The sequence below is a fragment of the Heteronotia binoei genome, chromosome 15, assembly GCF_032191835.1.
Source record: "Heteronotia binoei isolate CCM8104 ecotype False Entrance Well chromosome 15, APGP_CSIRO_Hbin_v1, whole genome shotgun sequence".
Classification (NCBI taxonomy): Eukaryota; Metazoa; Chordata; class Lepidosauria; order Squamata; family Gekkonidae; genus Heteronotia; species Heteronotia binoei.
The window spans coordinates 23,018,634-23,043,060 of NC_083237.1; the positions used below are offsets into that span (position 1 = coordinate 23,018,634).

The window sequence follows — 24,427 nt, forward strand, 5'->3', positions numbered from 1 at the left end:
ACGCTGGCTACCGTGCTGAAAAAATCCCTGTAGGTCTTGCAGGGTTACACATGGCTGGAGTGGCCATGTTTGTTCATTGTGGTACAACAGAGAGGCAGAGCTGGCTGGGCTGTGTGGCTCTGCAGACAGGTCCTCGGAGGAATAGGATCTCCCTGTCTCTGCGGAGAAGGTGTTCAAAAACCAGTCATGCCTACGAGGGATCCAGAGTGGGGCCGCCTCTGACGGTCTGGAGAGGATATCTGGCTGTCTGCAGTTCCTGGTGGGCTCAATCCATAGGCTCCCCCCCTGCCTCCACACTGATGGCACGTCCCTGGCTCCCGGAGGTAGGGTGCCATGGAAGAGGCACACGCAAAGGATACCAGAAATCACTATGAACAGGCCTGCTGCAAAAGCCAGGCCGGTCATGATCAACAAGCAACTGCCACACTCGCTCAGTGTGGGGACAGCCGCAGGCGGAGGAGGCATCGCGGCACCCAAAGGGGGAGCTGATGTTGAAATCGTGGCAAGCAAGCGTTAAGAAGTCGAGCCGTCTCAACTGGACACAACACAACATGCGATCATCAGAGAGAAGGTGGGCTGTGGAGAAAAGGGGAAGCATCCGTCAGTGAACTGTTGCTCATACTCACAAGGGGTTTTGGGGCAGAGACATGCCAACACTGCCCTAAAAGAGGCAAACAACCCCCATTTGCAATACTGAAAAATGGTGAATAAATATCTGAAACAAAACAAATAGTTCTTCAGACCTCAATAAAGTATGCATATTTGCATATATTGGCTGATAATTACACAAGCCAACTCTTAAATCTTCACTGAAGGCAGGAGATCACCAAAAGCCCTATACTTCTCATTGAAAGTCTCAATCGCCTTCCCCCTCCACACCAATCTTCATTACTCCTTTTTCTGCCTAATGCTGGGATCCCCAAATAGATGGTATGTCCACTGATCCCTCCTGCCCTACCCCTGCTGTTCTTGGCACAGAATTTTGGGCTACCAGAAGTGGGAGGGGAAAAATGTTGCTCCCCTGGTAGAAAATCTTATCAACAGAAATTACTGCAAGGTCCAGGCCTAACTCTGCAGCCGTAGGGCTATGTACCTGGTACTTTAGCAGTTGGTAGTATCAGATTTTAAGAAAATTAAATCGACTTGAGTACCACGTGATTTGATCTATATGTTCAGGAGGCGCCTTTCTCTTGCTGTGTCGCAGGTTACAGGCTGTTGATTGGCAGTCTCTGTATGCAGTCTGTTGTATGCAGTAGCAGATAGAACTTGCGCATTCTTGACCTTAGGTGTCTTCCCCGACTAGGAGACATTAGCTACATATTTCTTCCATCTCAGAGTTACTCCGATCCTCCCTCTAGTTTGACTTGACATCTTGCCTGCTTCAGTTCTCTGTGGCAGATATTCACAGGTGCCTCATGCCCATGGGTTAGGCTTCCCAATCCCCAGGTCCCAGAGGGGGATCTCCCGGTTTTATAGGCTTCCCCCCTCCCCCAGCCAGCTGGCCAGCGGGGGAAGCTCCACCCCCACAACCATCATGCACTTCCATGAACGATTCCCATAGGGAATGATGGGAAATTGATCCGAGGGTATCGGGGGCTTGGGGGGGGGGGACTGTTTTTTGAGATAGAGGCACCAAATTTTCAGTATAGCATCTAGTGCCTCTCCCCAAAATACCTCCCAAGTTTCAAAAAGATTGGACCAGGGGGTCCAATTCTATTATGCTTGTCACACCCTTGCTTTTGGCTCCACCCCCAAAGTCTCCTGGCTCCACCCCCAAAGTCCCCAGATATTTCTTGAATTGGACTTGGCAACCCTAGTTAGAGTTGCCAGGTTTGGGTTGGAAAATATCCAAAGACTTTGGGGGTGGATTCCGGAGAGGGCAGAGTTTGGGGAGGGGAGGGGCCTCAGTAGGCTACAATGCCACAGAGTCCACCCTTCAAAGCAGTCATTATAGCCTCTGAAAACACATCTCATGTTCTACGCCAATGTCTCTGTCAGCTGGAGCAGAGGAATCTTTTAATTAGCCCCCTCATTTATAATGTTATTGGTGACCTTGACAAGAGGCTTGTCTCTTAACTTTTATCTGATCAAAATTCCTTCATCGCTAGTCAAATTGCTAAGTTTGTTTTAAATCTTCTGAGGTCACAGGAACAAACTGGAAAAAATTCCAGATGGAAGATAACAAAATGGAAGATAAGCTATCTTAATTATTATAACTTCCTGACTTTTTTAACCTTATTCTACTATTTTATATATTTGTAAATAATACCTATAGGCACTAGAAACCTATTTTCCTTCTGAAAACCATCCACACACCAATTGAAATTCTAAGAATACTGGATTTTGTAACCCAGTACCTCATTCCACACAGTGTGGTAGAGCAGTAACTGAAACTTTATCCCATCTCCTATTTCAGGGGTGGCCAACAGTAGCTCTCCAGATGTTTTTTGCCTACAACTCCCATCAGCCCCAGCCAGCACACATTAAAATAACTCTGGGCTTTAGTGGGGACTACAGATTCCTTGGGGCTTGCAGGCAATGATTTGGCACAGGAGCAGGGTTGCCAACTCCAGTACGCCTGGAGATAGTGGGCTTTAAGAAGCAGAGGAAGGTCAGAAGGATATAATGCTATTATATCTCCAGGGGAACAGAGCACTGTCACCTGAAGATCTCTTTTAATTTGTGGAGGGCTCCAGGCCCCACCGAAAGGTTTCTAGCTGTATTTCCTCTACACTGCTTGGGAAATGCAGTTCTTCAGCATATAAGGATTTCCATTCAATTTTTTTTTGGGAGGGGGGGGAGGTGTTTTTGTATTTGTGTGTGTGTGTCTGCACCTGGAAGTCATGGTGACTTCTGGTGACTGACCCCTGGAGGATATTCAGCATTGTGGCTGAATAAAGCCTGCCCCTGTCCTCCCAGCTGCTGGTATTCCACGGACGTCTCCCATCCAAGCACTTGTCAGAGTTGACTCTGCTTAGCTTCCAAGATCTGTTGAGATTGGGTGTGCCTGGGCTAGCCAGGTCAAGCCAATATATATTTTTTTAAAAGGGGAGGTCATAATAGGGCACAGATGAGGAAGTAGCATCTTCTTAGGCATGAGCTCTGGCTGATTATTTTTTCCTGTTAGGTGTGTGTTTTCCAGTCAGGGACCGCCTAGTTCAAGAGAAGAAAACAAGCCCCTTTAAAGCAAACTGGCTCCCATCATGCACTGACCGGCTCCAACAGAAGGCGAGAAAAAGACTAAGAGTCTCACCTCAGATTTCTTATCAGCGCTGGATTTCTGGTTTCTGGAGTCCCCAAATACATAGCGTGAGGTGCTGCTTCCGAGGGCCCCCGAGACAAAGCAAAGGTTGGCTCATCTTCGAAACCGATTGGGAAAAAAGGATGTGGTGGAGACTGCTTGCTCACATCACTTCCTGAGCACACCCTGTGAGGCTCTGTGGCCCACAGAAAGGCACTTCCTGCTCCAGTTGTCGTTTCCACAGGTGCACCCTCCCCTCAAAGGCATCAGTGGCAGTATTAAAGATAAAACAGCTGCCCAACTGCCACAAATGTGACTCACGCTCAAGACAAAAAGGAGGGGGGCGGGGGAAAAACTACCACAGGAGGAAAATACACAGCATAAATTTAATTCAGCTACTATGGAGAACAATTAAATTAGGGGTCAAAAACTATTACAGCCAAGACAGTTCAAGTTTCCAGGTTTTTTTCCCTTTTGGTGTAGGGAAAGGGGAAAAATATATATATATTTATATATGCATATATACACACACTCAGGATTCAAATGAGGTTATGAACACTGCTGGGATCATAAATAAAGGAATCAAGACAAAATGAAAATATCCACCAGCCAAAAACAAAAAACACAAAGCCACCAAGAAAACACACACAAAAAGTGTACACAAAAACACAGGGGCTAAAGAGGTAGATTTTTGAAGGGGTGTAAAAACAATAAAGGAATAGATTATAAAAAGGGAGGGTTAGGAAGAATGGGAGAGGTTTATCTGGCTGTAAACTGAAGGGTGGGGAGGCAGAAGAGAGGGAAGGAAGATTCTCTGTACTCAGTGAGCTGAGAAGAGGCCTAACTAAATACAGCATGCAAATGTGTGTAACTAAAATCCAGGCCACACAGCTTAACTTTTCCTTTTCCATAACTATTTGCACTCCTTAATTTAACAGGGCCTGTTTTGAGGGGCACAATTCAATTATATATTTAGTTAAGAAGTAAACCCCCATTCAGAGGTACAGCCAAATTTTAAAATTATATAAACTGCATAATTTGTGGGATTACCACCTTGAAACTAAGGGGGTGTTTGTGAATGGACAATTGCTTTGGCCACAAAGAGAAGAACAGAAAGAGGGTCTCTGTCCTGCCCACCCTGTTTCCTGGAACAATAACTGATTGAGGATCCTATTCAAGAATGTGCTAAGATAGGAATTAAAATCAGAGGAAGAAACAATAAAGGAAGGTAGAAGGAAAATGTGCCAATCTATGAAGGATCAAGTGGACCTTTTATGAGGGAGAGGAAAAACACCCCCAAAAATACTGAATTGCAACAGGTTAGCCACGTCCTCTAGATTCTCCATAAAAATGAGTGAATGGCAATTCATTTCAGTCTATGTGCTCTGTGTAGAAACCTTTGATAATTTTTAAAAAATCAAATTGTCAGGTAAATTTGAAGCATAGAAATGAGCAGAAGGGAACAAGATGGTTTGCTCTTTCCCAACTTACTATTTTTCTGCTTCCAACTGCCCAACATGCTTTTTTACTTCATCTTATCCTTTGTTTCAAACTAAAATTTTGCCAAGGTAAAACAGGCATTTGGATCCCTTGGAGGAGAAAAAGCTGGGTCTGGGAAGCAGCATTCAGAGCAGAAAAGCCTGGGTAGGGGAAGAGTTAAGTGTGCTCTCCACATCAACCTGTGCCTCCTCAATTACTTTTGTCTCTCTTTTTAAAAAAGGCTATTGAGGTTTTGTTACCTGTGTTTGCATATAAATGTTTAGTTAGGCCCAAAGTCTCTTTTAAGTAGTGGCAAAAGATTCCATGTGAATAGAAGGCTGTGAGAAACATCTAAACTGAATAGTTAGCAAGGAAATAAATCTATCCTTTTAGTTCTTTTAGCTATGTGAGGGAATAACAGGAGGCCCTTGGGAAAAGGAGGGAGGTATGGGCAGGTAAGTAAGTGGTGGATTATGGGATTCTAAGGATGAAAAAAACAAGAAACGGGGAGAGATTGTTAAATTTTGGAGCAAAAAGAGATAGGCAAAGTATATTTCAGACAAAGGAACCCCTTAACCCCATGCCCAACAGGGGCAACAACTCCCAACCCCAAATGGAGGATCACAGAGGGAAGGATTTGTCAGTGAGGAGTGGGCAAGAACAGGGGTGTCAGGCAACAGTGCAGATATTTTGGGAGTGGGAAGGGGCTGCACAAAGGGAAACATACAACCTAAAGGGACTTCCAGTGCAGAACAGTAAGGTAAGAGGAGAAAAGACATCAATCAAGGCAAAAACCCCCCCACCCTTTCCCACCCACCCCTCAAATAATAAAAAAGACAGACACTCTCCCCCCACCCCAAATGTTTGTCCATGAGTCAAAATGTTCAAGAGTGCAGGATTAAGAAGAGTGGCTTCACTTTTCTTCTTCTATCTCTCGGCATCCAGTGAGAAAGTTGTCTAATTCAAATCTCCTTTCCTCAGTTTTTTTTCTTTCCCTTTTATTTCTTCACCCCATTCTGCAAACACCTTCATCTCTCCTCCTTTTTGGACACTTTGGAGGAATGCCATGCTGTTGAGCTGTCAAATGGAAAAGACAAAAGTGTTTTTAAAAAATCCTTCCCTTCTCACAAAACCGAAGGAAGATGGCGGACATTCTAGGGGATGTGGAGTTCCAGCTACACCTCCAGGGGGCAGCATCTGAACACTCACCGGATGAAGGTTTTGAAGGCAGCCGACTGGGGGTTGATACAGAGAGGGACACGTTTACCCCGCTGCTGGTCCAAGATAAACCTGTGCACCAGTTCTGGGGAAAAAAGGGATCCTTTTCATTCTTGGCTCTTTTCTGTCGCAGACGCTATAATTGCCCACCATTTTGTCCCATCCTAGTCATTTGCTCTCTATTGCTTGGCGTTTTGTTTTTAAACTAGAGTAGGGTTGCCAAGTCCAATTCAAGAAATATCTGGGGGCTTTGGGGGTGGAGCCAGGAGACTTTGGGGGTGGAGCTGGAAGACTCTGGGGGCGGAGCCAGGAGCAAGGTTGCAACAAGCATCATTGAACTCCAAAGGGAGTTCTGGCCATCACATTTAAAGGGACCGCACACCTTTTCAATGCCTTCCCTCCATTGGAAATAATGAAGGACAGAGCCACCTTCTTTGGGGGCTCATAGAACTGGACCCCCTGGTCCAATCCTTTTGAAACTTGGAGGGTCTTTCGAGGAGCGGCATCGGATGCTATGCTGCAAATTTGGGGCCTCATCTTAAAACAACAGCCCCCACCCCACCCAGAGCCCCTGATGCCTGCAGATCAGTTCTCCATTATACCCTATGGGAATCGGTCTCCATAGGGAATAAAGTGCCCAGCGGCCATTTCCCCCCCCTCCCCGCTTTCTGATGGCCCTGAGGCGGGAGGAGGGCCTCCAAACCGGGGGATCCCCTGTCCCCACCTGGAGACTGGCAACCCGATGAGGACGAGACAGTGGAAGGAGGGATCTTAGAATCATAGAGTTGGAAGGGACCTCCAGGGTCATCTAGTCCAACCCCCTGCACAATGCAGGAAACTCACAAATTCCCCCTAAATTCACAGGATCTTCATTGCTGTCAGATGGCCATCTAGCCTCTGTTTAAAAACGTCCAAGGAAGGAGAGCCCACCACCTCTGGAGGAAGCCTGTTCCACTGAGGAATCAGAATCAGAGTTGGAAGGGACCTCTACGGTCATCTAGTCCAGCCCCCTGCGCAATGCAGGAAACTCACAAACCCTTCCCCCTAAATTCACAGGATCTTCATTGCTGTCAGATGGCCATCTAGCCTCTGTTGAAGAACCTCCAGGGAAGGAGAGCCCACCACCTCCCGAGGAAGCCTGTTCCACTGAGGAACCGCTCTTAACTTTCAGGAAATCCTTCCTAATGCTGAGCTGAGGAAGGAGGGAAGCGCGCTTGTGGGCCTCTTCTGCGGCGGCAAAAACATCAAAGCTAACTAAGGCAGGCAAACAAATGAAAGAAAAGTGAGCTCCGTTGCTGCTGGCCGCGCTCGCTGCCTTGGCGCCCGCAGCCACTCAGCAGGCGACGACGGCTCCAGCTGCATCACCACCCCCCGACGAGCCGGCGGGTGGGCAAAGGCCCAAGAAGAGAGTCGCTGCTGCCGGGGTCTTCCCGAGAGGAAGGGCAGCTTTCCCAGTGGGGCGACTTGCCTCCAGCCCTCCCCGTCCAAGAGCAAAGGAGACTTGCCTCTAGCCCTCCCCATCCAAGAGCAAACCCACTGGTTCTGGTCCTGCCTTCCGAAGCCACAGAAAACAATCCCACCCCATCGTCTCTAGGACAGCCCTTCAAGGACTTGAAGACGGCGATCCTCTCCCCTCTCAGCCGCCTCCTCTCCGGGGATCTTGGCCACGTGCAAGTCTCTTACCCGGCAGGCGAGCGGCGACCAAGCAGCAAAAGAAGAAAGCCCACTCGGAGCAAGAAGCCCCAAGAAACCCAAGCCCGGCTGGCCGAGCGCGCAGCTTGCAGCCGCCGCCGCTCCTTTGCTCTTGGATGGGGAGGGCTAGAGGCAAGTCGCCCCGCTGGGAAAGCTGCCCTTCCTCTCGGGAAGACCCCGGCAGCAGCGACTCTCTTCTTGGGCCTTTGCCCACCCGCCGGCTCGTCGGGGGGTGGTGATGCGGCTGGAGCTGTCGTCGCCTGCTGAGTGGCTGCGGGCGCCAAGGCAGTGAGCGCGGCCAGCAGCAACGGAGCTCACTTTTCTTTCATTTGTTTGCCTGCCTTAGTTAGCTTTGATGTTTTTGCCGCCGCAGAAGAGGCCCACAAGCGCGCTTCCCTCCTTCCTTCCGGGGACAGCCGGCCCTCCACCACCAGGGCACGGAAGAGCCCCCAGCCAGCTGGGCTGAGGTGGGAAGGGAAGCTGCGCCACCAGAAAGAAAAGGGCTCCGAGAAGGAGCGCCCAGCTCCAGCGGCGCGAGACCTCGGTGGGCAGCCAACCCTTCCAGAGGCCCGCTTGCGCTCGGCTCGTCTTGGTAGGAAGGGCCGCCATTCCCCCCCCGCTTTCCAGATTTTTGTTGAGCGGGGGGAGGAGGCTCCAAATCGGGGGTCCCCCGCCCAGGCGGGGAATTTGGGACCCCTAAACTAGAGTGGCCTGTACAGTCTTCATGAACTAGTGGGGGAGGAGGGGAAACCAGATTGCGCTTTCCAGCAGGGCACCATCTTAGGACCAAAGTGCACCAAATCTCTTAATAGCAGGCCTGAATCATGTGAACAATTCCTGCTTTGTCCACACAACATGGATAGATGTAGGCCCTAAAGGCTGAGTCCAGACAGGCAGCTTCAGGTGCATGGGAGACATCTCAAATTGGGCCGGCTCAAAATGGAGCAGCTGAATCCCAATCAGAGGCTCTGGCGCAAGTCTCCCATTTGCTGTGTGGGAGGCTCTTTGGCACATTCAGACAGTTGTTGCACACCATCCCCTTGGCACGATTTGGGATTCTTTTTTCCATACATTTTTTAGTGGTCATGCGCATATGCACTCTGGTCAGTTGTTGTTTTTTTAAAGAATACCGGTTAGCACCTAGAGTGGATTGGCAGGTTCACACCACCAATGGGCCTCACATGCGTGCTCCAGTGTCCAGACGTCCATTGAGGCAGATGCCATGCAGCTCAAAAATTTGCTACCGTTTCAGAAGTAAGGACAGGGTGAGTACAGGAGCGGGATGAGTGGCAGATGTGCATGTTTGGGCTTGATTTTTTTGCTTCGTCTGCGAACTGTCCTTGTGTTGGCTTAAAGTGACATCTGGACCCAGCCAAACAGAAGTATCAGACCCAGGGCTTTTTTTGTAGCAGGAACTTCTTTGCATATTAGGCCACACACCCCTGATGTAGCCAATCCTCCAAGAGCTTACAGGGTGGGGAGGGGGGGAATGTCCTACATGTATTTTCCTCCCTCTGGAGGATGATTTGATATTACATCAGTCTACGTACAGCATAAAAACACAGGGAAATGTGCTCTTGGGAGCTTTGACTCTTGCAGGCTTAAACCCTGGAAATCTTGGGGTCTCTGATGTGCTACTGGACTCAGATTTAGATTGTAATGTTTTTTCTCCTCTGTTCTTTTATTTTTATATCTGTTCTCCTCAGCATAACAAATTAGGCCTGGGAAACCTTTCGCCTGCTTTTCAACAAAAATAAACCAGCAACCAGCACACTATCTAGATTGCCAGCAGGAAAGCCAAAGGCTTTTAGGGAATCGAGTCAGTCAAGAGCCTCAGTGAGAACAAGACTGGCTACCTTTGACCTGCCAGACCGACGTGAGATTCTTCTCATAAGAGCCATCGAACATCGGGTCTGCCCGGGGCTCGAAGTCACTGGTGTAGACGCGGCCCGAGGAGACGGAGAAACAGCAGGTACACATGCACGTGTGGTAACGCAGCCGCCCCTCATCCAAGTAGGGGTGAGAGAGAGCGTCCTTGGCAGAGATCCTTTTGGCCTAAAGGTCAGAAAATGGAATTCAGAATGAAAAAACCTGCGTGAGAAAACTCTCTCTGGACTGGTAGGCCTCTTCTGGAACTAAGATCACGCACACAATGTCATGCACAAAAAGGGTCATGCATCAGACAACCAAGGCACCAGCCATGCTGGTATGACATTAAGTCCTCCATACATCTGAAGTCTGCCATCCTTTCAAAATTTTCACTGCCTATTCTAACAGGTCAGTACCATCATTAATGTACCTCATGTTTTACGTTACAAAAACCAAGCCTAAATTTGCACAGGAGCTCACAGGAACAGAGCTCCAGAACCTCTAAATTTTGTTGTGCTCTTTCTTTGTTACACCCCCCCCCCCCGAAATACTTGCTATTGGGCTCCATTGTTCAACCCCTTTGTAAGAATTTTGCTGAACTCTAAGACTTGACAATCTTTCTAATATTTTCCCTGACAAAAAATGGGAAAATAACAAAAACATAAAAGCAGACAGATGTCAAGCACGGTAGAATTCCATTGGTAATTGATTGTTTTAGGGTCCCCCATAAAGCTGGCCTGTGAAATATCATGGAGGACCAAGGTCTGTTAACTCTGTTATTCTTTTCCCCTCCCCCTTCTTACTTTATTGCTTGCAAAGTAGAAGTAGAGAGAAACGAAACTAACTTGAGAAAGAATAATCAGCACCTTCCCATACATTCCTGTTAGGGAGTGTGGCACATCTGGGGAAAGCAAGGACGGAGTCCTGATAACGCCATGAGAATGCAGACATTTATGATAGTTTATGTGTGAGAGCGCATCCCTGGCCCCCACCTTTTGGAATCCTTTTGAAGTATGCCTTAAAAGTATTGTATCAATGTATCTTTAGCATCACTCTCAAGAATCTGTTACACTGAAAGTATCGGTCTATCAATAAACAAAGTGTTGTATCAAACTTGACTCGTCATTGAAACCACACGCTTGACAACAGATGGAAATCTTCATCATGCCATTGTGACCACTGGCCAAACAGGAAAAAGTAATTTAAAAAGTATGATGGGAGTAAGGTTTTGTTATGACAAATATAATTCAAGAAGCATTTTAAGGTCGATGCTGAACTGATATAATTTAGTACACCTTCTGGTGATGTCAGGAGTGTGTGGTATATGCAAATGTGGTATGCAAATGAGTTGCGCTAATAAACTCTGGCACTTCTTTTTCTACAAAAAGACCCCTGATGAAAACAGATGCTCCAATTTCAAGGAGACCCACGGGCAAAACTTCAGCAGAAAAGATGGCTGATGTTCACGTTTCAAAAGGCACCAGTTTGGGCTCTAACAAAACCCCTCCAGCCAGAATATGATGTATCTTGTGACCAGAATTTAAACACACGCTACTATTAAACATTCAAATCAGAACTCAACATAGGAAACCTGCAGGGAAATTTGGGTATCTTCTCCAGTCACCAAAATTAATTCTAGCTGAAATCACATGAATTGCTGCCTTAAATGAGTGCTTCCGATTAAAGACAGTTAAAAATCTTAATTAATAACTCCCAACAAAAATTCATTAGGCCGAGAAAAGCCTAGATTAGCAAAACCCAGACTCAACTTCCTAATGGATAATACTCAGGAGCAATTCGGAGCAATTGAGGTCCTATGGATGAATTCTTACAGGTAGAGTTGTATGTACTTTTTTTGCACACAGTTCAGCCCTGGAATCATCAAATCTACAAAGTTCCGGCCTTCGTTTTGGCAGTCCAGGACTGCCAAGATTGAACATAAAAACATAAGAGAAGCCATGCTGGATCAGGCCTATGGCCCATCCAGTCCAACACTTGTCACACAGTGACAAACAAAAAGAGGTGCCATCAGGAGGTCCAACAGTGGGGCCAGGACACTAGAAGCCCTCCCACTGTTGCCCCCCCCCCACCACAAGCACCAAGAATACAGAACATCACTGCCTCAGACAGAGAGGCCGCCCTGGCACCTCTGAGGGGGAGAAATTCCAACCATATGTTTCCCTGGAGTGAACTCACCGGGTCAAAGACCAACATCCGGCAAAGCAGATGGATGGCTTCGTGTGTGGCTTCCCCCGAGAGCATGTAAAGGACAGACAGCGAGGGCTGGAAGGCAAGGGAGGAGAGAAACCGCTGAGGGCACCCTTGCCATTGTTCATTCCCCTCCCTGCTTTTACCAGTGACTGGCTCTTCTCCCCACCCCAACCATACTCACCGGCTTGTGATTGCCACGTAGTATGTGAGCACGGGCCCCCTCGCAGGCCGAATGGAGGGCAGCCACTGGAGGAGTCCCCAAGAGATCCGTAATCAGATCCAGCTGCCGTCCGCAGGACAGAGGGGCCACAACCAAGAGGGTAGGGAGGATGAGGAAGCACAGGCATAAGAGAGGAAGATGTTTACTGTCAATTCTCACTACCTTTTCCCCAGATTTAAATCCTCCTCAACTGGGACCTTTATAAGGCTGCTTCTTGACTGGTGCCAGAAGTTAAGAATGAGGATTATGTGGTGAGGACTTTAGATCTCATAAGTAAGAGAAGGCCTATCAACATTTCAGCTCCCTTGGTAACCAGCAGATGGCTGCAAAATCTCCAAGTCTCACTACCTGGGAAATGGATTTCTTTTGGCACCATTAAGGACCACAACAAAGATGGTCCCTCTACTGACAGCGTCTGACACCCACTGTAACACCTGTAATTCTTTTATGACACATAGGTTAATCAAAGTTCTTTGAAAGTCCGGGAAATAATGATATTGTGCTCCCATCTAGTGACATACAGGAGGATGAATTGCTCTTTGGCACCATCTTGTGGACACTTTCTAAGATTACAAACAATGGTAATGGAAAATACACTTTGGCACCATCTGGTGGACACATATGGGATTACATGCACAAACACCCCCCCCCCCCCCTTTATTGTTCTGTCAACCATAGGTACCTGCTGAATGGGGCTCTGGGCCTGGAAGAGGATTCGCCTGCCCAGGAGTTCAGCAAAGATGCAGCCCACAGACCAAATGTCAATTGGGCGCCCATAGTGCCTGGTACCCATCAGGATCTCAGGGGCCCGGTAATACTGAGTTACCACCTCTTGAGTCATGTGCTGGGACTCATCCAGCTCCTCTACTCGGGCCAAACCAAAGTCACAGATCTGAAAGAAAGACAAGGGACATGTTACACATTGGAATCTAGAAGGAGGAAGGTCATATAGTTGTGGCCCTCCGTTATACACAGCTTCTCTGTGCTTATGTACACTGCCCATTGCTGAAATCAATTAACTCTCTAGGTGGGATATTTTTATTATTGTTGCATTTCTAAAATGAGTGGTGCTGTGGTTCAAACCTGTGTGGCAGTCATAGCCTCTCTCCAAGGAATAGCCCCTTTCCGATTTGAAGTGCGTGTGGAGGCTAGCTTTGATTATTCAGTGACAGCTAAGAATGAGAAAGAACTTCTGGGCTTGTCTGGGTGTCTCATCCCCACTCCTACTTAAGCAAGGTGAATGTTTAATTTTACACAGGAGCAGGTGGGAGCAAAACAAGGTCAACATTGCATGTAAGTCACCAGTGAGAGATGGGGCAGCCAGTATCATAATGCCCCTGTATAAATCGATGGTGCGGCCTCATTTGGAATACTGTGTACAATTCTGGTCATTACACATCAAAAAAAATATTACAGCATTGGAAAAAGTGCAGAAAAGGGCAACTAGAATGATTAAAGGGTTGGGACACGTTCCTTATGAAGAAAGGTTAAAACGCTTGGCACTCCTTAGCTTGGAGAAACGTTGACTGAGGGGTGACATAAGAGGTTTACAAGATTATGCATGGGATAGAGAAGGTAGCGAAAGAAGCTATTAGCCACAGTTTATCATTGGAACTCTCTGTCTGGGGCAGTGATGCTCTGTATTCTTGGTGCTTGGGGGCTCAGTGGGAGGGCTTCTAGTGTCCTGGCCCCACTGGTGGACCTCCTGATGGCACTTAGTTATTTTTGAGCACTGTGTGACACAGAGTGTTGGACTGGATGAGCCATTGGCCTGATCCAACATGGCTTCTCTTATGTTCTTATGGGATTTGAACCTAAATCTCTTAGAGCTCCAATAAATAGAACACTTATCCCCCAGGGCTTTTTTTGTAGCAGGAACTCCTTTGCATATTAGGCCACACACCCCTGATGTAGCCAATCCTTCAAGAGCTTACAGGGTTCTTAGTACAGGGCCTACTGTAAGCTCTTGGAGAATTGGCTACATCAGGGGTGGGTGTCCCAATATGCAAAGGAGTTCCAGCTCCAAAAAAAGCCCTGCTTATCCCACATCAATCAGGAAGTGGGGAGATGCCCACACCAGACAGTTATGTGTAAAGCAAGCAATTTAGCAAACCTACAGACATAGCTCCAGAAGTGAGATACTCTGTTGTGTTATTGGTTGGTTGGTCCCTCCTCTTAGGCTGTCAGCCTGGTGAAATACCCCCAACATATACCCCATTCCATGCCTGCTCTCCATGACCTCATTGAGTGGCAACAGAGAGAATGTTGCTTGAAAGGGTTCCCCCCTGTTGGCTGTGAAGGTGAATTACCTTGAGGACACAGTTGCTGTTGACTAGCAAGTTCCCAGGTTTGATGTCCCGGTGAAGAACACCGGCAGAGTGCAAATATTTCAGGCCTGGTGAATGAAGAGGAGGGGAGAACAAATTAAGGAGTGTTGAAAAGCTCGACTGGAGCAGATAGAAGGCACAGAGAAACAATATCAAGTGTGACAAGCTCAGAGAGTGAAGGAAGAAAGGGCCAAAATGAATGAGGCAAGATGGGAGTAAAACAACAACAAATAATAAGAGGAAAAGAGAGAAGAGGAAAATTTGAAAGGACGGATGGAAGGAAAAGGTCAGAGATGACAACTTCTGAATTTATCTCACTCTGCACAAGAGATCCACTCTTTGATCATGAAATTTTATTTTTTTTTTATCCCACCCTTCCACAAAGGAGCTCAGCTTAGCAGCCAGAGGGAGCAACTGTTGCAAAGTAAGCATCGTGTAGGAATTTGAATGTTGGTCCCCACCAGTGCTCCCTCTAAGCTGCAAAGACTTGTGAGCAAAAATTCTGCTTTGTGAGCTACTGCATAAATTATTGTGCTCTGGGGCCATTTTTCCTGAGCTAAGACAAAAATGTGTGAGCTGAAGGCTAAAAATCTGTGAGCTGGCTCACACTAACTCAGCTTAAAGGGAACACTGGTCTAGCTCACAGATTTTTAGCCTCCAGCTCAGACATTTTTATTTTTAGCTCAGGAAGGATGACCGCAGAGCACAATAATTTATGCAGTAGCTCACAACTTTAACACCAATAGCTCACGAAGTAGAATTTTTTGCTCACAAGACTCTGCAGCTTAGAGGGAACACTGGTCCCCACCAACCTGAAATTCCACACCCCTCCATCCTACAGACACAGGGCCCCAGCTTCATAAGTAAAGTGAATGACTCCTAGCAGCAGGACTTCTTCAGTGGTGGCACCTTGACTCTGCAATTCCCTCCCCACAGCTGTACACCAGGTGCCAAAGTTATCCAGTCTTAGGTGAGGATTCCCCTTTATACCCAGACATTTGATTTTTTTCACCTCTTCTTTGCTTTCTTCTGTATGAAAATTACATATTGTTTTCACTGTTGAGCTGGCTCTTAGGGAATTGTTTTTTAAAAGGAGGACTTTAAACGTTTATTTCTTCATGTTGGTTTTATTTCTATACATTTAATTATCCATTTTTACACTGTAAGCCACCATCTGCTGGAAGGGAGGCTCAGTTAAGCTTTCAAAACAAAGAGGCAAACCCACAAGGTCTGACTTACCCCTGAGGATTTGATAGAGAAAGACCTTGATGTGGTCAGCACTGAGGGGTTGCGGAGACACAATGACTTTGTGAAGGTCACTTTGCATCAGCTCTGTGATGACGTAACTTGTGGGCACCGTCAAGGAGGGTGGAGGAGCAAGGTGGGTTGCAGAATGCATGGGTCACCCCCCCCCCTCCAGTAAGCGAAATGAAAAACCGGCTTCCCACTTGCTAACTTGCTGCCTGACAAACCGAGAAAGCAGAGAGAGGATCCTATGAACCCAAACAAATAGCAACGGCAGGAAAAGCATTTGCAGAGAGAAAGAATGCGACACAACTGGGAAAACAGAAAAAGCTAGAGTAGTCCGGGGAGAGGGGGGAATAAGCCCAGCGTAAAAACTGAGCAAGATAAATACAGACTGAACAACTCAGTGAAGTTTTAACTGGACTGAACGGGGGGGGGGGGGGGGGGACAATTTCAGAAGAAGGAAGTACAGCAAAAGGGGAAAAGGGAGGCAAGTCAACAAAGGGTATCTTATCTTTTGTCCTGACCTGGATAGCCCAGGCTAGCCTGATCTTGTCAGATTTCGGAAGCTAAGCAGGGTCAGCCCTGCTCAGTATTTGGATGGAGGAGGGTCATGTTGTAGAAGCAGGCAATGGCAAACTACCTCTGAACGTCTCTTGCCTTGAAAAACCTCACCTGGGGTCACTATAAGTCAATTGTGACTTGATGGCCCTTTCACCACCATTTTACTTCTAATAAGAGGCACAGAAAGGAAGAAATTATAGCAAAGGAAAGGCAAAATATGTAATAGAGATGAGCTGGGAGAAGGAAGCATTAGCAATATCACATCACAGACAGCCCCTGATTAGCTGTGAAAAACTGGGCGAGGCCAGAAAGGCAAACTTGACAGAGATTGTAAATGAAAGAAATTAAACCAGAGACAGGAATAAAAAGGCACAATATAAATACATGAAAAAAGTAATGGAGAGACACACACCCTGCCCCAATTAGCCAAGCATTACAAAAACAAGAAACGCATATGAATGTATTACGAAAACAGCACCAAAGAAAAATTAGCAGAGTATGAGGTTGGCGGTAAAGTATGAGGCATTCGCCTATATTTGGGGCAAAGGATACATTTCCTCAAAACAGTCAATTTGTGGAGGCTGGAGAATGTCCAGTGCCGAGAGGACCTGAGGGGTAGAAGAGTGATGAAAACATTCTTCAGCATGCCGCCACAGAGAGGTAGGACCAGAGAGCTGCCTGTCTGCAAGATTTAACATGAAACTGGCGTAACAATTCCAATTCCAGGAGTTCAACATCTGAGGCAGAAAGGTCCAAGTATTTCTTCCTCTGGCCCAGCAGCCATGAAATTATGAAGAAACTAAACAACTAACCATTCCCTGGCTTTTCATGACACCCAAAATGTGATGTCTGAGGGGAACATGCACTCTGTTGAATGCTGGAGCTAGGCCTTCCTTTCCGCCTGTCCCTGTGCCACAACAAGCAAACTCTTCTCAGCAGAGCCAAGAGCCTACTAAAACTCTGTGAATGCCACACACCTGCTAGCCTTCAATATCACTCATCCCCAAAATTATTACCTCAAAATCCCTCTCCACTCACCCACATACACTTACATTGTCGTGCTTGAAGTAGCAGAGCATTTTCAGCTCCCTGAAGACCCGTTTGCAAGACACCAGGTTCTGGAAAACGTTGGGCATCTTTTTGAGTGCAACTCGTGACCCATCTCGGGGATCAGTTACCGACCTGTAGACAGACAGAGGAATAGACATTGCATCTTTCAAGTAACAGTTCCCTGCTCCCTCCCCTCTTCACCCTCCAGGTCTTCACCCCATGAAAGAAAGTCCCTCTTCCACTCACCAAACCACACCAAAGGCTCCATAACCAATAGGCCGGTCCGGTTCGGGCTCCACCATCACTGTGGCACTAGGGGCGGCTGGCGGCTGCTGGGGGGAGGCTATCTGTACCCCATTATTGCAATAGAACTTCTGCCCCCCGCCTAGCCCAGCAGCTAGGGGGGTTGTATTAACCCAGTCAATGCCCCAAAAACATTGCTACAGAGCTGGGTTTGCAGGGAGTGGTTGGGGTCCTGAAAAGCCATTGGACAGATTTGGGAGTAGAAGGGATATTGGTTTTTGGAGGCAGGAAAGGGGACTGAACGTGTGATGTAGTCTTCAATTTGAATGAAGATGCGTGTAAAGAATACGGAGAGTCTCAGTGGGGAGTCTATGGGTGCGTTGGTGAGAAGGACTTGCTGAATATGGGGCCTCCTCTGAGCACGACTTTGGGGAGATATCTAATAAAAATAGAGGTGCTACAAAAAATTAGCTGATCTCTCAGGTTTGGGGGAATGAAAAGCACTAGATAATACGTCTACAGAGATCTAAACTTCTTCAGGGAATGCTGTGAGTTACTGGGGCTGAAAGGGATAATTTGTCAATTGTCAATTTCCAAGAAGATTTTGGGAATTAAAGATATTGAAAATGTGTGTGTGGGGGGGGAGCTCTGAGTTAGCTTTGGGGTGCTGGGAAAATGACTGAAATCCTAGGCCTAGGAATATTGAAGAAATATTTAACACAAGGCAGAGGGGCACTCCGATTTTAATTGTGATTGGGGGGATCTAGAATTTATCTTGAAAGCTAATACAAAATCTGGACTCTCTATAGAAATGTCATGGGGGGACCCAGCCTTTCCCTTGTTATTGGGCTGAAAATCTAGGGACCCCCGAGGACATCAGCAGGGTTGAGAGTTGCTAATTATTGGAGAAACAATTGAAGGAGAGCCCTTCTGGGGGGAGGGGAAGTAGTAGTAAATTTTTCAAGTGCACTTCAAAGTCTCAAGGAACAAGTGGGGAGTCTATTGCCTTTCTAATAGGAGGATTCTGGGTGCACCACAGGAATAATTTGGGGGGGGGGGGGTGTTAGTCTAATAAACTAAAGTTTCAAAAACTGCAGCACTTTCAGCAGATTTCCATGAAATGGCAGAGAATGTCAAATCGGTATATGGATTACCCAATATGAAAATGTTAATTTTGAGCCAAGGAGGCCCACAGAGTTCTTATTCCAGGGACTAAAATCACTTTGGAGAAAGTGCCTCAGTAATGGGGGGGGGGGGGTGATGCTTTATGGAAGCAAAGCCTGTGTGGCTGGGGGGGGGGGGAGCTAACTGAGGTATCCAAACTCCTTGTAAGATTTGGGAAGGCTTGATCAAGTCTAGGACAATTCTCCTCCCCCAAGGTGCCTGTTAATTGGGGGAGGGGGCGCCGTCTGCAGAGGTAAAAGATCAGGTGCAGCTATTTGGAGGGGAGGGGGGTGCTTTCTCCTGCCCGGGGATGCGGGTGGGGAAATCCGAAATGCCCTAGCCCCCACTCGCCCTGAAGGGGGGGCCTCACCGGCATGCACCCCCCTCTCCTGCTGCGGGGGGGAAGGTGGGGGCGCCCATCTGGCGGAGGGGGGTCCTTCCTCCTCCTTCCCCCCCACCCGCCCCCCCGGGTGGGCTCCTCCGCTTCTCAGCAAGGCATGGGGGGAGAGCGGAGGGCAGGAACCACCGGGAACCCCCCCGGGGGACCAAGAGGCGCGGGGCGAACCCGACTCCCCAGATCTGCAAACCCGAGCCGGAGGCAGCGGCGGCGCGGCAGCCTGGCGGTCTTTGTTAGAGGCGCTGCGGGTCCATCTTTAAAGGGAGGAGGAAGGAAGGAAGGAAGGGAAGCAGGAAAAGGCCGCCCGAGAAAGCAGGAGAGCCGGCCAGGAAGGCAGAGGGAGAGGAACGCGGGCGGACCCCATCTACCGGCAGCCGGGAGAGAGGCAGGCAGGCGGGCGGGCCGAGCCACAGGGAGAGGATAAAGGAGAGGGAAGGGCTGGGAGGACAAAAAACCAGGAGGAAGCGAATGGCAGAGAGAAGTTGGAGGGGAGAAGAAAAGGACCAGAGGGATGGAAGGAAGAGGAAGCCCTCTTCGCAAGTTACGCACCGAACGCCCGTGCAATTCGTGTGTATAGTACAGGGCACAAACTAGGAGTCCAGTCACACCTCTAAGACCAACCAAGTTTTATTCAGAATGTAAGCTTTCGTATGCATGCATACTTCTTCAGACGTATGCATGCATACGAAAGCTTACATTCTAAATAAAACTTGGTTGGTCTTAAAGGTGCGACTGGACTCCTACTTTGTTCTACTGCTTCAAACCAACACAGCTGCCCACTTGGATCTATGTACAGGGCACACACTTGACCGTTCGTGGTCCCTGTCATAAAGCAATTTGCTTGTTGCACTCCATGCATATAGATCCAGCCAGGTGGGCAGCCGCGTTTGGTTTGAAGGAGCAGAACAAAGCTGGAGTCCAGTAGCACCTTTAAGACCAACAAAGCTTTATTCAGAAGGCAGGCTTGCATGCACAGGAAAGTGTACATTCTTAATAAAACTGTGTTGGTCTTAAAGGTGCCACTGGACTCCAGCTCTGCACTCAGTGCATGTACAGCTGAACATGTGCCGTGAGCCCCACACTCAGCAGTCCCGGTTTTATTAGCGAAGTGAACCCATACATTGCCTTGATGTACGCATGTATGTCGTTATGCAGGATGAACACGTGCACAGGGCTAGCCTACAAGGCAGGTACAGCTGAATGTGTGAGCCAAACCTTATGCAGACACTGGTTCCAAGTTCCATTCATAAAATGAGTATGTGTTGGCTCTCTCTTACGAACAGATACAAAGGCAGGGTGCAGGCGTGCTCCCTATGATACCTGAACACAGGCCTCTGATTCAGTGGGAGCTCACAGCAGCACAGCTCCTGAACCTTTATGAGAGTTCCACCTCCTTGTCCATTTATGTTTGATTTATATCCCACCCTCCCCGCCAAAGCAGGCTCAGGGCGGCTCACAGCATAAAAACATCAAAACAATTAAAACAATACACATTGTAAGTCATACATTATATAAATTATTCATTTTACAGTTAAAACAATCAAATTTATTAGGTGCTAGGTCTTGATGTTATACATATATCAGTTTCTCAGTTTTTCAATGACGACAGTACTCCTTGTATGATGTAAGTTCCATATTAGTTAAAAACCAGCTGGAAGAGAGCGGTTTTGCAGGCCTTGCGGAACTGGGCAAGTTTCCACAAGGCCCGCACTTCCTCTGGCAGTTGGTTCCACCACTGAGGGGCTACAATCGAGAAGGCCCTTTCTCTGGTGACTTTCATATTTAATAATATGTGCAGCTGCATAACAATCCCTGGATGAGCTCTACCACCTATTTCTCTATAAAACGATCCCTGCCTGAACAGGACTACAGAGTATGCGGAAGCAGAGGGTTTTTGTAGAAAAAGCCCAGCAGGAACTCATTTGAATATTAGGCCACACCCCCTGACACCAAGCAAGCCGGGACTGCGTTCCTGTGCATTCCTGCTTTAAAAAACCCTGTGTGGAAGGATGCAGAGAATTGGGTGAGGAAAAGTCTGGGGATCAGCACAATCTGCACATTGACTGATCTGCATATTGTTAGATATTGGCATTGTGGCTGTGCTACTGCTATACAAGTTTACAATAGGATTGGCTTTCCCCACACATTTGCAAATGGTTGTTATGGTCCTACCATAATGCATTGCCCAATGATGTTTGGATGTAGCCATGAATGGCTAGATATTGCACTCTTAAGTACTATAGGAATCAGTCTCAACCAGGCTGCCTTAGCCACACAGGGAAAGCCAGTAGCCAATGAATTCTGATGCTATGGTATGATGTGTGGATGCCACCCTAGACTGGTATGCATAGCGGATCATCTAAATGTCCCTCCTTCAAGGAGGCTCTCAACATTTTTGAGGCATGGAAAGCATTAGGTGTGGTTGAAAGGCACAGGATACTACAAGTTTGCTGAAACAAATTACTGTATCTGGATCGCGGATGGAAGAACAAAGTCCGGGAAGTCTATGTAACTCCCCTTGGGGTTCCGTGACAGAACAAAACAGCTGCAAATAAATACACAAACTGATAAAGCATAAGCCTATGTTTTCAAGTTTATTTTACGGGTATACTCATGGCAGACAGCCATTGGCCACAACTCCCTGTACATACAGGGGTGGCAAATGTATATTTACGTTAGCCAATATGCTTCACTCTTCCTCTCATTCTTCCCTCACAAAAGAGGTGGTATTAAAAATCCCATGAACAATTAACTGTGAAGGAGAGATGGGGTGGGGCACAATATGATGTCCTTTTTCCACAACAGGATGTGTCCAAAAAACCCTTTCACCTTTTGCTTGGGCTGTATAGCCCCACCTGTGTATTTGTGGAACACCATATGGCTGGATTAGGCTGAGCATGACTAAGTCTTGCACCCAGCTCTTGGGTGAGGCATGTTTTGATTGTGGGTGAAGACATCCCTGATTACCAGATGCCTGAAGTAAACGTCACTGTAAGATGGCCCTAGGACTTCTGATTGCCCTCTCTCCTCCTGGCACGCAACTTCCTTGAACCCTCACAGCCTTGATTTCACTTCTCTCAACATGGAGGCCGGGGCTGTCTCAAAGCAACTTGCAAAGGACACTTGACCAGAGTTCAATAGCTGAAGAAGGTTTGTGAATTAGAGGAGATACGCTAATCAAAATGTAATGACACTTCAGATTTCAATGTTGAGTGTTTACGATGGGAACATGGGGTTTGGGAAGGAACAGATTCACACAACATAATTGTCTGTTCCCTTGTGCTGGTCCCTTGAGAGCCAGTTTGGTGTAGTGGTTAAGTGAGTGGATTCTTATCTGGGAGAACCAGGTTTGATTCCCCACTCCTCCACTTGCACCTGCTGGAATGGCCTTGGGTCAGCCATAGCTCTGGCAGAGGTTGTCCTTGAAAGGGCAGCTGCTGTGAGAGCCCTCTCCAGCCCCACCCACCTCACAGGATGTCTGTTGTGAGGGGAGAAGACATAGGAGATTGTAAGCCGCTCTGCGTCTCTGATTCAGGGAGAAGGGCGGGATATAAATCTGCAATTCTTCTTATTCTTCTTCTTGAAGGCTGAAAAGCCCCATAATCATTCTAAGTTCCTGCTTGGCGGTGACACTGGCCTTTTCTATTAGTCCCCAGGGGGTACCAAAAGCAAACTGTATAGTAACTGCTGCTACCGGCAACTCTGAGACTTCATACATCTAGCACTCTGTACCAGTTTTGCCTAGCTGCCACTCCTCTAACTTTGCTCTTACAAGGTAGCCATCTATTGCAGCTTCACAATTTTGGGCTATCACACTCCAGGAAAGGTAAGTTCAGCTGTCTGCTGGCCCACTCTATTATAACACTTAGATAGCAACTAGGGTTGCCAAGTCCAACTCAAGAAATATCTGGGGGTAGAGCCAGAGGACATTGGGGGTTGAGCCAGGAGCATGGGTGTCAGAAGCACAACTGAACTCCTAAAGGAGTTCTGGCAATCACATTTAAAGGGACCATGCTCCTTTTAAATCCCTTCTGTAGGAAATAACAGAGAATAGGGACACCTTCTTTTGGGCTCATAGAATAGGACCCCCTGGTCCAATCTTTATAAAACTTGGAGAGTGTTTTGAGGAGAGGCACTGGATGCTATGCGGAAAATTTGGTGCCTCTGCCTCAAAAAACAGCTCCTCTGGAGCCCCAGATACCCACTGATCAATTCTCTATTATACCCTATGCCTATGGGAATCGATCTCCATAGGGTACAATGGAGTGCCCAGCAGACATTTCCCTCACCTCCAATCCACTAACCCTGAAGTGGGGGGGGGGGGGCTGCAAACCAGAGGATCCCCTGCTCCCAACTGGGAATTAGAATAGAATCCGAGAGAGGTCACTATTATGGATAACACAACAAAAAATGCAAACTAGTGACCAATTTACGAAGTATATAGAAACCAGTCCAAATGTCCAAAACATGTACATTGAAGTCCCAAAGTAGTGTGGTGACAAGCCAATCGATTAAGTGCTTGTTTCTTCCCAGTCTTCATCAGACCTGGGACCACTAACAAAAGAAAATATTATACAAAAATATCAGGACATTCAGACACCACCAACCCTCTTCCAGTGAAAAAATATATCATACTTACATATTGATTCAATTATATAGATTCTTTACACAATTTTCAAAGAAGAGAACCCTAAGCAAGACAGAGCAGGTGTGTTGTATTTCTAGAACATTCAAAATATAAGAAAGTTGAATAAATGAATGAAAATAATACACATGGTTTATTCAAGTATCAGGCTGAGGAAGGGTACAAAAAAAGGTGAAAATACACAGCCCACTGTCCCCACATTCTGTACTTATCTTAAATGATGTTTAGTTAGGCTTAGGCAGCCTAGGATTACTTGGAGGTGCAGGATTTTAAAGTTCTCTGTGTTGGGACTTCTCCCCATTGTCCCTTGCCAAGTGGACAACATGGTGTCCCTTAGCAAAGAGATTTGCATGGCTTGTCTCACCCTGGTCAGAAGACGTAAGATAAGAGAGCTTCTTCCCTGTGTCCTGGGAATTGATAACATGCGGGAATTGATGTCCTGGGAACATGCGGGGAGAGACGGTCCTTCAGGTAGGCAGGTCCTAGGCCATATAGGGCTTTAAAGGTAATAACCAGCACCTTGTACCGAGTCCGGTACAAGGTGCTGGTTATTACCTTTAAAGCCCTATATGGCCTAGGACCTGCCTACCTGAAGGACCGTCTCTCCCCGCATGTTCCCCAGAGAGTACTGAGATCAGGAACTCAAAATCTCCTAGATATCCCCGGGCCAAAGGAAGCCCGCTTAAAATCGACAAGGGACCGGGCCTTCTCTATTATGGCCCCCTCCTGGTGGAACCAGCTGCCGGAAGAGGTGAGGGCCCTGCGGGACCTCGCCCAGTTCCGCAGGGCCTGTAAGACAACCCTCTTCCGGCTGGCCTATGACTAGCTGGTACAAGAAACTGAGTGTAGTTATACTGGATGT

The 24,427-nt window shown here is 47.4% G+C and overlaps 1 protein-coding gene across 1 annotated transcript; it reads right to left on the reverse strand.

Annotated features, from left to right (window-relative positions):
- Positions 1–3,608: 3,608 nt before the first annotated feature.
- On the reverse strand, positions 3,609–17,643 carry LOC132584859 (serine/threonine-protein kinase NLK2-like). The gene is given in 12 exon segments (XM_060256810.1): positions 3,609–5,797; positions 5,930–6,023; positions 9,487–9,685; positions 11,696–11,782; positions 11,892–11,993; positions 12,613–12,822; positions 14,240–14,325; positions 15,497–15,603; positions 16,619–16,674; positions 17,119–17,248; positions 17,363–17,516; positions 17,519–17,643. Coding segments are annotated over 12 exon segments (1,359 nt in total). The 5' UTR covers positions 17,604–17,643; the 3' UTR covers positions 3,609–5,748.
- Positions 17,644–24,427: the final 6,784 nt, after the last annotated feature.